The following is a 14873-nucleotide window of genomic DNA, read 5'->3' as shown; positions in this document are numbered from 1 at the left end:
TCCTAAAAGCATGTAAAAGATATTTATTATTTCAATGAATAAATAAATACAATGGTCTATTATTGTTATATTTAGATTATTTAAATTATTGTTTGAATAATTTCTTTGTAAATATCAGAAAAATTCCATATTCATTATTGAGAATGTGATCTTGTATTAGTACGAGAGAATTAAGATCACATGAATGAATAAAAATAGTCAACAACAAATTGAAGTTATGGAATTCTTTAATTAGGGTTGTAAGTATGGTTGACTGAGTATCATGTTGATACAAATAATCTAGATTTGGATTATTGATGTGGTAAGACATCTCGGTAAATGTGCTTTATATAATATGATTATATATGACAAGGATCGATATGAATAAAAGTCTTTATCCAAAAACTATTTAATAATAAATATTTGTAATTCATATCATAACTGATGATCATTTATAGATCAACCTAAATCTTGAGTGTTCATGAACTCATGTTTATGTTTATTAAATCTTTTGATTCATTCGTTAAGGCCTCTTCATAGATTGAGGCTAATGACTTTTGTTTTGGAGATTTAATATCATGGATGGCTGGGAACATGTATCAGCAAATACAAAATCTAATATTTCATAACGGATCGTATATTGGTTCCCTTAAAGGTTAATTCTGGAACTGAATGATTTTGAGCTCAAATCTATAATTAGATTATAGATTAATTATTCACTAGTGAATTAATAAGAAGTAAATTAGAAAGGTAAAATTGTAATTCTTCTATTCTAATTTATGAACTAATTAATTAGAGGGTTGAACTATTGTAAGATGGTTATATCAATGGACAACTTAAAATAAGATTTCTGTAAAAGTATATTTATAACATAAAGAGTTCAATTCTGAATTATAGTGGAGAAATATTAGAATTAATAAATTAACTATTATGATTAAAGAGTTTAATTATTTAGTTTTAATTTATTGGAGATTAATGTTATAGGTTCATGGTCCCCGAAATGGCTCAAACAAACACTGACAAAGATAAATACAAAAGTGGGCAAAATGACTTATTTGATAAGTAAAAAATAATTTTCTATGCACTAAACATAATTATTGTGTAATTATGTGTAATTAATTAATTGAGAATTAATTAATTTTGAATTAATTTATTTTTGGAAATTTTGGTATTTAAATAATGATGAAAAATTTGGGAAAATCACATGCCCTCCTTGGCATGGGTTGGGATTGTGCTACACGCACAAGAAGATTCTAGAAGAATCTTGGTTCAACAATTTTAGTTATTTAAGTATTAAATAAATAATGAGATATTTTAATATGATTAAAATATTATTATTTAAACAAAAATTGGATGACTCATTAGTTGTTTTAAATTGTTTAAAATAACTAATATTGATTATTTTAATATATATTAGATATATTAAATATAAGAGATCAATTTTTCCAGAGCGATACTTTTCAGAGATAGAAAATATATCGTGAAATCTCCCTGAAAGAAATAGAACAGTGCTACAAGCATAGGTCACTGTTCTTCACAAATTTAGGTCCAAACTTTATCAGATCTCATGTGTTGAGAACATCTGATAAATAGATTTTGCCTATTGTTTTGTATAACGAGCCAACACTCGTTCTTTCTATGTTGAGAACATTTTGGAAGATCTTAGTGTGAGATCTCAAGGATTTTGCCGTACAAAAAGATAGCAGCAAGGAATGACTTGAGGTAATTTTTCTATTCATCTCTTTTATTCAATATATATATGTATGTGAAGAAGTAGATCTAGAAATCTTGTGGGGTTAAATTAACAATTTTGATTGTTGTTCCGCTGCGTATAATCTCTCATTTGATGAAATGGGAGGAAAAATTCGAGTATTATACTCGAGAACTTGGGGAGGAAGCAACTCCACACTGACCATTAATCACCTATGGAGTAGGCACTCGAGCGTGATCCAACAGTCACAGATATCAAGGCACGGATCACGATCAAAACACGGGAAATGGACGCCTCAGGTACAGGGCGAAAGGACATCTCAGATACGATTTAGACGTCTTGGGTGTGGAATGGACTCCTCATTTATTACACCGATAGATGGGCTCAACAATGAGGAGTCGACATATGGCGTTACCTTTTCTTAATCGTGATGCCTCGATGAGCCAAAACGTCACCCCGGGGGACGTCCTTTGAAATTACTCCTCTCAGTCTAAGTTTACACTGTCCGAGGACAAGTGAAGACTTGGGAGGCAATGTTTTCCGTATTTTCACCAATTGACACGTGGCAGTCATTAGAGAAGTAATTACGCTCCACGGGAGCTAGTAAAGTCCAGAGCTCGCCTAGAGCTCCTCGGAAGGTAAGCCCTTCCCAATATGTTGTGATCCACTTCTAAAGATGAATGCCTTCAAGTGTGTTACGTCCCAAGGACAATTATCATAGTCCTACTGATTTCATGTTTATCTAGTCCTTCAGGCTTGAACGAGTTGTCCTCGGGGCCTGGAGGGAAGTGTCAGGTGTCATGCACAACGACCCTAGACCATAAGCAGCCATCTGACAAAGCTATCGTTCCTTCAAGTCGTGGTGTTAAGTCTGTACAAGCAACAAATAGCATGTCCCAATACGCCGTCGGACGTGGGAAAATGTGCATCAACTTTCTAACATTGTCAGGGCGTGTCTCCCTAAAAGTTTGTGGGCTGCAACCTTGGAAATGGGCCCGTGTGATACGCACGGGCCCACCACCACTTTTATTTTGAGAATGTGTATTAACTAGCATTTTAGACCCCAATTAATGGGAAATATTTGTAATAAATCCTCATTAAAGAAATTAATTTCCCCCATCCACTATAAATAGGGCTAGGACACCCATTGTAAATGATTCCTAACTTTTTTATTCAGAGCACTGCCAAGAGCTGCCCGAACCTCATAAAAGCTTGAAACCTTCAAGCTTCCCCGAATCTTAATACAATAGACTCGTGGACTAGGGTTAATTAATAATCTGAACCACATAAAATATGTGTCTTCTTACTGTGTTTTCTCTAAGTTCTTTAAATTAGTTGATAGCGAAAAATACAGTCAACATAATTTATATTATATAATTAAAAAATATCTAGTTATAATAATGATGTTTTAATATTTGAATTTATATTAATATAATTAATAAATATATATTTAATTTGTTAATCATTGAATATCTTATATTGTATTATATATTATTATAATAATGATATTTTATAAATTTATATTAATATAAATAATAAATATCTAATCTAGTTTAAATATTATTATAATAATGATATTTTATAATATTTAAATTTATGTTAATATAATTAATAAATATGTAGTTATAATAATGATGTTTTTTAAATATTTGAATTTTAAAATTTATATTAATATACATGTTTTAATTTATTTTAAAAGTATATTCCGTTAAGTTAAAAAAAAAATTGTAAAAACAAAAAATTTTGTTGTCACATAAAAGAGAGATTTATAAAAGAAAGCAAAAATTTTAATGGATATGGGATGAGTAAATTTAACTTAATTTTAGAAATATAAATGGGTGTATTTATAATAAATAAAAATGTTTATACATTTTTAGACTTGTGATTTGTTTCATTACCTGTTTGAATATTCTGTTTTGATAAATTATTGTGTTTTGTAAAATGGTTCAAATAAACCCCTAAATTCAATTTTGATTAAGAAAAAAATAAATATAACAAGACAATTGTTTGACAACATGATTTTGTTTTTATTTTGAATTGTTAATTTAATGAATTTTTTGTAATTTTAGTTTATAAAATTTTGAATAAAATTGAGTTTAGAATTTTATTTGAACGATTTTATAAATCATTGTAAAAAAAAGTTAACTAAACAAAACACAAATTACAAAAAAAAAAAAATAAATAAATAAAGTAGGGGGTGTAATTAGGTTAGGGTGTAGAAATAACAATTTGTGGGTGTATAAAATGTTTGAAGGCACACGTGATGTGCACGTTATGACCCATGGAATAGCTGATAAGAAGAATGGCAACACAGGGGCCAAAGGAGAGCAGACAGACGAGACGAGACGAGGCGAGAGAGTTCCAGAAGAGAAGAAGAAGAAGACGAAGCAGAAATACATGCATTTGCATACATACACAAACATAAAATTACAAAACCTACAGTGAATTGACCTAGAAAGAGACCTCTTTCTCTTTGATCTCACAATCAATCGACGATGGAAGGGGGATCGCCTGAGCTTCAGTGCGTTGGCAAGTTGGAAATAGCCAGCCCCAAGCCCGTTGGCTTCCTCTGTGGCTCTATTCCCGTTCCCACTGACCGATCCTTTCATTCTTTCAACTATAATTCCTCTTCTGATCTCATTCCATCTCCCCAAACGTACGTACTCTCTCTCTCTCTCTCTCTATATATATATATATACGTGTTTGGTGAATTGGAGTCATGTAGTATTTGTGATGATGATGCTGTTTTTTTTTTATTTCAACAGTGTGACTGCTCCTCGTTATCGCATGCTTCCAACGGAGACTGATCTTAATAGCCCTCCTCTCCTCTCCACTTTTCCAGATAAAGTTCTTCCAATTGTCAGGCCCAGTGGAGGAGGTATTTTTCATCTTCATCTTGATATTGAATTTGATGCATATCAACAAAAACTATGCTCCTAAAACCTTTCTTTTACTTTTGTTTTGCATATATGGCTTGTCCTCATTCATTACATGCTTCTGTTTAGACACTATAATTCACATGGTTTAGAATGAATGAGTGAGTGGTTAGTTTGCCTATGATAATTTATAGAAACTGCAAAACCCTTGTAAGGTTTATCAGATTCCTGGAAGACTTGGATACTAACTAGAGTTGATATGTCTGGGGCAATACAAGAAGACAAAATGGTTGATTGTGATTGGGGAGGAAGTAGTGGGGAATTTAGGGAATTTATTAACTTTTTAACATATACCTCTGAGGGAAGAATCCTCAACTAGGGTGTTTATTGAACGCACTCTCGAGCAGGCAGCATCTTAATTTGATGCTTATATAGGGACAAAAAGCCAACGGCTGATATGTCTGAAGAACATGAATTCATGAGGGAAACTATGTAACAAGGCTAAGAAAGGCAGTGAAACTGTAGATTAGGCTTCTAACCCAACACTCTTGTGTACACAGGAAATGAGGGACAAATTTGATCTTTTGAGATAAAACTAACAAATTAATTAGGAACCCTTTTTCTTTTCTTTTTTTTTTTTGGTACTATTGTTTGTGTAATTAATGATGACTTTAGGTTACTTGCTCTTGAGGATTATTGAGTTTCTATGTGATTTGACCTATTAGAGTACAGTGCTTTTTTCCCATTAGAAAATTGGCACTGGCCTCCTTGAAGCTCTTAGTTTGAGTAGTAAAAAGTATAAGCACTAATTAGAAATGAAGTGGCACTTCACACAGTTGGAACAATCAAGTTACTTTAGAATTGGAAAATACCATGTAGTTACCTCTTCCTAAAATGGCGATAGTTATGTAGAACTGTGAGGTGTTGACAATTCTTTAGGTCTTTGGAAAGAAACATTTAAATATTTGAAGAAAAAGGAATGGATTTATAGTTTATTTTCTTTGTGGGAGAAAATCAAGTACCTTATCATCTTTTGTAACTTCCCCTCTTTCAAATATACTTTCTTTTCTTATATATATATATATATATATATAAATCAAGTTCCTTGCTTCACTTTGGGCCTCGGCGGCGAAGGAATTTAAATACTCTCCATTTTCTTTACTTATTCTTGGTTGGAAAACAATTGTTTGTTACTTTTTTATTCTTTAAATGAATGAACTTTATAATGTTTTAGCAGATTCTGCCCATCCGTTAAGTGATATTGCCTATCTTGGAACACTTTTTATATGTAACTATAAGACAATGGAATGATATCTGCTGTCCATATTTTTCTCATGTACCGCTAAAAATAAAAAATACCACCTCATAAAAACACATTGCATCAGTTTATTTATTTAATATTTTTTTTACAAAAGATACCCTCTAATTTAGGATGGTGTTGCATTTTTTATTAATGTGGCATGAATGAGAAACAAAAAATCCGATATGATGTGTTTTATGTAGGCATGGTAGTGAATCCATGGATATTTGTTTGTGCACTGTTTATTCTGGAGTTTGCTGGGTTTTGCCTTGGTAAATGTCAGGATTTTTTTTAGCTTCGAATTAAGTAGTAAGGAAGGGAGGCGGAAGAACTTGATTAGTGCGGCCATTATGGTTATCTGCTGGTCTATTTGGATGAAAAGGAGTAAGAGAATCCATGAAGATGTGGTAGGAGATTTAAATTCAGTTTTGGAGAGGGCCTATGATTCGGTTGCTATTTTAATTTATGATTCTAATTTTTTAAAATATTTGTCTGTCTTCAGATCTAGATAGGATTTGGAGTTCTTTCTTGTAAGCTATATGGTAATATCTTATCATCTTTTGGTTTTTCCTATGTTAATAAAAAATTCTTGTTTAGTCCGGAGATCATTAATGTTATGGTCTATGTTTCTGGTGGTATTTGGATTAGTGTGGGTTTGGCCCCTCCCCGCCAATTTATTCTGTGAACACGGGGAGGAATAGGACCAAAGCCAGGAAGAAGGCACAAGCTTTGGAATGTCTCTGCACTCACAACATGGTGGACTATTGGGTTAGAAAGAAACAGTAGCCTTTAGAAATGAATTGTACACAAATTTTGGCTAGCTGTTTGGATTTTTGACACCAAGGAGTTTAATATTTTTTTTCTTTTTCAGTTCTACTTAGAGATTGGCACCTTTGGCTGTAATAAGATGGTTTGATATCATCTTAAGTATTTAAATAATCGTTTCTTGTGAAAAGAAAAGGAAATGGTTCTTGTTTCTTATTAAAAAAAGGTGGGACAGCTGAGCATTGTTTAGGTTTATTATCCATGGATATCTCAGCTGGGAAGGTAAAGAGTTTGTTATGGAGAGTAGCTGTGATGGCAGTTTGGTGAGGAATAGCAGAATTTTTTAGTGTAAAGAATCTGATGTGGAGGCTCTTTGGGATAAAATTAAACATGTTGTTGCTGTCTGGTCGTACAGCGTTAAAGAATTTAGAAAACAAACGCATTAAAGAATTGGTAGTCGGAAGTAAAGGGGTCTCCAATTATGAAGATGGCTGGAACTTACAACTCAGAAGGAACATACACGAAAGGGAGATGCCTAATCTACTTGTCTTGATGCAGATTTTAGAGCATTTCTCACTTTAGTCTATGGTGGAGGATAGGAGAGTGTGGGCCTCATATACAAGTGGAATATTTTCACGCAAATCAGCCTTTTCATACACTTGGTTTGTTCACATCATTTGATTCCTGAGGAAAGGTGGGCAAAAACAGTTTGGAAGAGCTGTGTACCTTCGAAAGTGAAAGGTTTTGCTTGGTGATAGGCCTCCTTTGACCTATGTGTATGCACATAAGAAGAAGAATGGTGAGGTGGCTGCTCAGTCAGCGGTTGGAAATAAGGAATCGGCAGGAATGTAAAGAGTGAGTGAGTTAGTTATATGGGTTGGGGTAATCTGTGTTGGGGGTACAGGTAATACGTGATGGACCTCCATGAGATATTAATATTGGAGTCTAGTGAGAGTGGAGGGGTGTGGAATGTTTTGAGTAAATTGTATTTTGGAGAGACGCAGGCTCTCGAAATCCTGTTAGTTCAATGAATTGCTCCCATTGTTTCTATTATTGCTCTATTTCTCTGGTTCTGTAATATCAATTTGGCAGGTTTACCCTATCACTTGGTTACTAGTCTTGGAAAAGCTGAATGTTCATGAGAAGCCACAACAGAGGCGACCGTACCAAATGTTGTCTCCACGGTGGTGCGTTTGCTGCAAGAAAAAAGGGGAGAATCACCTGTTTTTGGAGTGCAACTTTGTTCAAATATTATGGTCCAAGTTGCTCACTGAACTGAACACCCAGTGGTGTATGCCTAGATCGTGTGTTTAGATGATAAGACTGCAGACTGAAAGGGGGAAGGAGGCTCTCTACATTATGGACAGCTGCTACTCTAGCTATTTTCTAGGGTGTTTGGTTGGAAAGAAATAACAGAATTTTTGAAGACAAAGAAGCTCCAACAGAAAAGCTTTGCGAGAAAGATTTTGGGTAGCAACCTGGGTTTAGAAAGCTAAAGGCTTTGAGGGTCTATCTTTTCCCAATCTTAGTAGTGATTGGGCAACTCTTCTGTAAATGGATAGGCTCTGCTTTTTATTTATTGTTTTACCATGTTTTCTGATTAGCTATAGTTTAGCTTCCTGAGATCTTTTCCTGATCTCGTGTCTTTGTATTTCTTCCCACAATTTATACAAAGAAGTTTCTTTTTTTTTTAAGAAAAAAAAAATTAAAAGGTTGCTATTCACTGACTTGATCAGGGAATGGCATTGTATTTTTTTTAATTCTTTTTAGTTTCTGTTCTATAATGAGAGATACTTACACTTTCTCATTCTTTGTATTATGGATTGTTATCAATAATACAAAGTGTTATTTTGTTTTTTTTTTGTTTTTATAAAAAAGGTGGGACAGCAAATGGATTTACAATAGATAGTAATCTTAAATTACAGGAGTTGGGTATAATGTTTTTATCAAAGCTTCTAGAGGAAGCTACTATGACTCCAAGAACACCTAAATCTTTGACTATGATTATTGTGATTGTTACCGTAATAATTATATCAATATATTAATATTATTAATATTTTTCTTTGCTGTTGACAACTTTATAAACACATAGCATAGATTGTGGTTTATCTAAAAAATTTGGGAATGTTTATGATAATTTTTTTCAATACTTTAGTCACAGTTTTATTATCCTTTTTTTCTATAGGTCTACATGGTAGCTTGCAAATTATTTTGGTTTATGATTAAGTAGTGTTGGCGATAAAATTTCCATTTGATCGAAGTGTTGAAACTGTTATAAAAGTATTTCTGGGAGCAATGATACTTTATGCGCGCATTGCTAGCATAGGCTCAGAAATATAGCATCCCAATGATGAGTTAAAGTTACACATTGATTACCATTTGAATCTTTAAAAATCTAAGGATATTATTGCTGCTGAAACATGTCAGATTTATCCTGGGATGTTGGCACTGTTTCATCAAATCTCACCAAGAAATGTGAGGCTCTCGCTGTATCTGGTTTGGTCGAGTATGGAGATGAGATAGATGTGATTGCTCCAGCTGACATTCTGAAGCAGATTTTCAAGATTCCATATTCCAAGGCTCGTTTGTCAATTGCAGTTCAACGTATTGGACAAACACTTGTTCTGAATGCTGGGTTTGTATATATAATTTTGGCTGTTCTCTTTGCTATTTTGTTATTATTGTTGTTTCTTGTTGTAAACTTGTAATCTTGTGATTTTTCCTACTGTAGGCCTGATGTTGAAGAGGGTGAAAAGCTTATTAGAAGACATAACAATCAAACAAAATCTGCAGATTCTTTGTTTCTGAACTTTGCTATGCATTCAGTAAGAGTTGAGGCTTGTGATTGTCCACCAGCTCATCACATCCCATCACAGGAGCAGTCAAACTCTTCTGTTTTTCCAGGAGTAAATGCCCAGTTTGTGAGGCGGCCTGATGATGTTGTTCAACATGAAGGATCAAATCATTGTTCGGGTTATGCACAATTTAAGCATGATGGCTTGTTTTGGGGTAATAAGAAGAATAAGAGAAATAAGGGTCATGATCCTATGAAAAAAGTTTCACAAGTTAGTGAGAAGACCAGGACAACGATGCAAGACTCTGATAAACATAGAAGAGTTAGTGATGATGGATTTCTAAGGGTTTTGTTTTGGCAATTTCACAATTTCCGGATGCTTCTGGGTAGTGATTTGCTATTGTTCAGTAATGAAAAATATGTTGCAGTTAGCTTGCATTTGTGGGATGTTACAAGAGAGGTGCTTTAAACTATTTGACATGCCTTTACATTGATATTATGATTTTAAATTATCCTTTGTTTCTCACCTCCTGATTTTATTCTAGATTACTCCGTTAACATGGCTTGAAGCCTGGCTTGATAATGTTATGGCAAGTGTACCAGAGTTGGCCATTTGTTATCATCAAAATGGTGTTGTCCAGGGTTATGAGCTTCTGAAAACCGATGATATATTTCTGTTGAAAGGAATCTCTGAGGATGGTACCCCTGCTTTTCATCCATATGTTGTCCAACAAAATGGCCTTTCTGTTTTGAGGTTCCTTCAAGAAAATTGCAAACAAGAACCTGGAGCATATTGGGTACTGTAGTGATACAATTTTACATGAGCTTTGATATATGTTTTATTTTCCTTTCTGTAAAGTTTAAGCCTTTCAATTGTCATTGACCATCTCTCCAAAAATTTGCAGCTGTATAAAAGTGCTGGTGAAGATGTTATTCAACTTTTTGATCTTTCTGCTATTCCTAAAAACCATTCTTCCAGTGATTGTGATGACTGCTCAAGTTCCCTGCCTTCAATAGTGCATAAAGGAAGAAGTGACTCCTTGTATTCTCTGGGGACTCTCTTATATCGAATTGCCCACAGACTCTCACTTTCAATGGTGTGGAGGAGATATAAATCTTGTCTTTGATGCATATTACCATATTTATTGCTTGGAATTACAAGTTTCTGTGTTTTTTTGGCAGGCGCCTGATAGTAGGGCAAAATGTGCAAAATTCATCAAAAAATGTTTAGAGTTTCTGGAAGAACCAGATCATTTGGTAACTTTAATTTCAGGAATAGTAAATTATTATCTTTCTTTTGTCATTCCTAGGTACACCATTATAAGTGAGCTTTGCAATCTGCTATACAGGTCGTACGAGCATTTGCACATGAGCAATTTGCAAGGCTTATTTTGAATCATCATGAAGATCTGGAAATGATGTCTAAAGCTTTTCCTGTAGAATGTGAAATTACTGTCTCTGATGCTGAAGAAGAGTCCTCGTACTTTTTGAGCAATGTTTCTGATTTGGATATCAGTGAACAGGTTTCCTCTGTGGTAGCTGAAGAGCGCCCTTTATGTGAAGGTAGAGAATTTTTTGAAGATTTAGTAACAGACACTTCAATGAAGATGACATTGGAGGCAAATGCATCTTCTCCAATAAAACCTATAGCATCAGGTACTACAGATATTGGAGATTCTCGAAATGCTGTACCAACATCTTGTGATGATGAAAGCTGCACATTGTATGACTTGTCTCCAACAACCACACACGTTGTCCAAACTGTTGCTGATCCAATCTCCTCTAAGTTAGCTGCAATACATCACGTTTCTCAGGCTATTAAATCTCTTAGATGGATGCGCCAATTGCAGAACACTGAATCAGAGCTGAAGGACCAGGACAGTGAAACTCCAGATACACCACCTTCATCCATGAATCTTTCTATTTGTGCATGTGGTGATGCTGATTGTATTGAAGTTTGTGACATTAAGGAATGGCTTCCAAGATCAAAGTTGGATCATAAGCTGTGGAAACTTGTTCTTTTGCTAGGAGAGTCCTATTTGGCACTTGGACATGCATACACGGAAGATGGTCAGTTGCATCAAGCATTGAATGTTGTAGAGTTGGCATGTTCTGTTTATGGATCAATGCCTCAACATCTTAAGGACTCAAGATTCATCTCATCAATGATAGGTTGCTCATTGTTGCAAACGAAATTCATCTATGAAAATGACAGGACTAGATCATATAATGGTGATGCGAAGGATGTGATATCTAGCTCAAATGAAAGCCTTACTGCTGAGCAGTTGTCTTCATCATACTTATTCTGGGCCAACGCATGGACACTAGTTGGAGATATTTATGTTGAAAACTACATGGTTAAAGGTAATGAGATCTCGATAGAAACAGAGAGAAAATCTTCTACTACAGAGTTGAAAGTATCATCTGAGGTTGTTAAGGAAGTTAAAAGGCTCAAAAAGAAGCTTGGGCAGTATATGAAGAACTGTAGTTCATGTTCTCTGGTAAACTGCAGCTGCCAGAGTGATAGGGCAAGCAGTGGAAGCAGCGCAAGCAGCAGGAATGGAGATGTGCACTCAACAGCTTATGGCAGGAAGCATAACAAAAAATCTTATGCAAAGAATAACATCTATTCACTTTTGGCAGATCTTGAAGATGACAATACTAGTGGCAAATTGTTAAACAGACAAACTGCTGATGGTGGACAATTGCACCTCAATAGAGATGCTGCAAGTTTAACAGGTGTTTCTAATACAAATAAATTTGTGGTAAAAGGAGTGGCAACTACCAATTCTAAAAGAGCTGATAACACTTTGAAAATGCATGACATGGGATCATCTATGACTTCTCAATCAGAAACTCCTTCGACTGAAACACCTAAAGGGAAAAATGGGGGCATATTTAAGTACCTCCGAGGTCCTATAGTTGGAGATGTTGAATACCATTTGTCAGCTGCTTTAAGCTGTTATAAAGAAGCCAAAAATGCAGTGACTGAATTTTCATCTGGTTTGGGAGAACTGCAACCTGTTGTTAAAAAGATAGGGTGGGTATGCAATGAACTTGGGAGATACAGACTTGAAAGGAAAGAATTGAAAAAAGCGGAAATCGCATTTGCAGATGCTATAAAAGCATTTAGAGAAGTTTCTGACCACACTAATATAATATTAATAAACTGTAACTTAGGTCATGGTAGGAGAGGATTAGCTGAAGTGATGGTGTCAAAAATCAATGATCTTGAGGTACATGGAATTTTTCATGATACATACAGCCATGCTTTAGAGACTGCAAAACTTGAATATAGCGAATCGCTTAGATTTTATGGAGCAGCAAAGTCTGAATTAAATACCATGGAAGGAGAAGATGAGGCTATCTTAAGCAGCCTGCGAACAGAGGTATATACACAATTTGCTCATACATATCTGAGGCTTGGCATGCTTTTGGCAAGGAAGGATGTAACTGCGGAAGTTTACGGAAGTGGAGTCACAGAAGAGGATTATTTGTGTTTCAGTAGTCTTAATGGCAGAAGAACAAGAAAAGAAGTGCAAAAGCATGAGATTTCAGCTAATGATGCCATTAGGGAGGCATTGTCCATGTATGAATCACTAGGTGAATTACGCAAACAAGAGGCTGCGTATGCTTATTTTCAGCTAGCCTGCTACCAGAGGGATTGTTGTTTGAAATTTTTAGAGTCAGGTCACAAGAAAAGTAACTTTGGTAAAGGTGAAGGCAACACTCTCGTACGGGTCAAGCAGTATGCGTCTCTTGCTGAAAGGAACTGGCAAAAGGCAATGGACTTTTATGGTCCAAAATCTCATCCCACCATGTATCTGACCATACTGATGGAGAGATCAGCCCTTCTATCAGACCTTTCAAATCCTTTACACTCAAATGTGGTATGTTTTTTTACTTGACATTCAATTTGTTTCTCTTCATTTTGATTTGCAAATTTTTTTCTTTTAATAATTGGTATACATCCTCACGATTTTCTAGAGAATGCTCTCTTTTTTTTCCCCTCAGACTCTGCCTTATTAAAATGCTAACAAACATTTAAAATGTTTTGACATTCAACTTTACTCAACTAGGTCTTGCCTACATAAATCTATTTACAGAATCTTTACATGTAACTTTAATAAGTTTGACTTTGTTTTACGTGTTGCTACTTGCTACACAACCCCCAAAATGTTTTTTTTTCCTTTCTGTGTAACCACTGGCACTATAGTGGCAATACTTGCCAAGGAGCAGTAATTGATCTGATATATGGTTTATTTATATTTTTATTCACGGGGACATAATCAAAACAAATTTAATTTTACTGCCAAATTTAGTAGGCGTTACTAACTATAGGAACATATGGATTTACAGTCTCAGCCACTTTTTCTTTTATCCATTATAATTAATAATACAAAATGGTGTTTTTTTTTGGGGGGAAAAAATAAAAATATGTTAATAGTTTCTGGAGTTGTCACAGAATTGTCGTTGTTTAATTAGTAGGCAAATGAGATTAGCTACGCATAGTTGATGTCTTGTCTATTGTTCCAGATGTTGGAATCAGCTCTATCTTACATGTTTGAAGGGCGTAACATCACTGAAACGACTTTCAACTCGTTGAAAATTGATGATCCCAAATTACATTCTAAGTTTTGGGGTCAGTTGCAGATGCTTCTGAGAAATATTTTGGCTTCTGCACTTTCAGGAGGTGGAAACAGACTCTCCTCCGCTTCTCAGGCTCAGCCAGCTCCATCACCCTACATATCTGGAGATGCTGCTAAGCTTCGGGAGCTTTATGGAAAGTCTCTCACGTCCTCTGATTTCAGTCAATTCGATGCCATGTACTCCTTGTGGATATCATAATCAGAAACTGGTCTGTGGAAGCTGATCCCACCATCTAATTATGGTTTTAAGTTGTAAGAGCCGATGATATAGCCTTTTAAAGTCAATTAATGCCTTCATAGGGAAACAAAAAAGGTTTTTTTTCAGTTCATTTGTGGCTCTTGTTGAGGCGCGACCGCTTCATGTTTACAGGTTTTGTTTAATTTGAAATAAACCATTTGAGCAGTTATGTATTTTATTATTTAACGAAGTAGATATAACAATTAATGTATATGGCTTGCTGATATAGTCTGTGTACAAGAATAAATAAATAAGAAATAAATGTTTTACGCATTTAATTTTTCCCACAGTTATCTAAATTCTCTGTTGTTGGTTTTTTTTTGTTTATTTTATCCTTTTATATACGGGGTTATTAGACTTTATTTTGTATATATCGGTAGGATTTTTTTTTTTTTTTGGGCACATGGATAAGCTATTACTCTTTTTTTTTTTTATATGGTGGTGTACATTATAGTTATAAGAGATTTCACACAAACTTTTAAGAAATTCTGAATAATTTAAGGTGCTGAAATTATGATTCAAATAGCTTGTTGCACGTGTCTTTGTTTTGTTTTATATGCA

At 34.6% G+C, this 14873-nt stretch overlaps 1 protein-coding gene across 2 annotated transcripts; it reads left to right on the top strand.

Moving 5' to 3' along the window:
* Positions 1-3972: 3972 nt before the first annotated feature.
* Positions 3973-14585, top strand: LOC133818834 (uncharacterized). Of its 2 annotated transcripts, none has more exons than XM_062251924.1 (9): positions 3973-4346; positions 4456-4568; positions 9059-9266; positions 9363-9885; positions 9971-10222; positions 10331-10522; positions 10608-10682; positions 10775-13315; positions 14116-14585. In XM_062251924.1, the coding sequence occupies exons 1-9, from the start codon at positions 4186-4188 to the stop codon at positions 14296-14298; spliced, it is 4248 nt and encodes a 1415-aa protein (XP_062107908.1). In that variant the 5' UTR covers positions 3973-4185; the 3' UTR covers positions 14299-14585. The 2 variants fall into 2 exon arrangements, with proteins under 2 accessions (XP_062107908.1, XP_062107907.1); XM_062251923.1 differs by having other exon boundaries at positions 13962-14585.
* The last annotated feature ends 288 nt before the right edge of the window (positions 14586-14873 follow it).

This window comes from Humulus lupulus, chromosome 2 (genome assembly GCF_963169125.1).
Source record: "Humulus lupulus chromosome 2, drHumLupu1.1, whole genome shotgun sequence".
NCBI lineage: Eukaryota > Viridiplantae > Streptophyta > Magnoliopsida > Rosales > Cannabaceae > Humulus > Humulus lupulus.
This window is presented reverse-complemented; position numbering and strand designations above follow the sequence as displayed.

Bases quoted from the DNA above. Each gene is read 5' to 3' on its own strand.
- LOC133818834 (XM_062251923.1), top strand. From the start codon at position 4,186: ATGGAAGGGGGATCGCCTGAGCTTCAGTGCGTTGGCAAGTTGGAAATA. The intron at 4,347-4,455 runs GTACGTACTCTC...TTATTTCAACAG, and splicing joins CTCATTCCATCTCCCCAAAC to TGTGACTGCTCCTCGTTATC. The intron at 9,886-9,970 runs GTGCTTTAAACT...ATTTTATTCTAG, and splicing joins TGTGGGATGTTACAAGAGAG to ATTACTCCGTTAACATGGCT.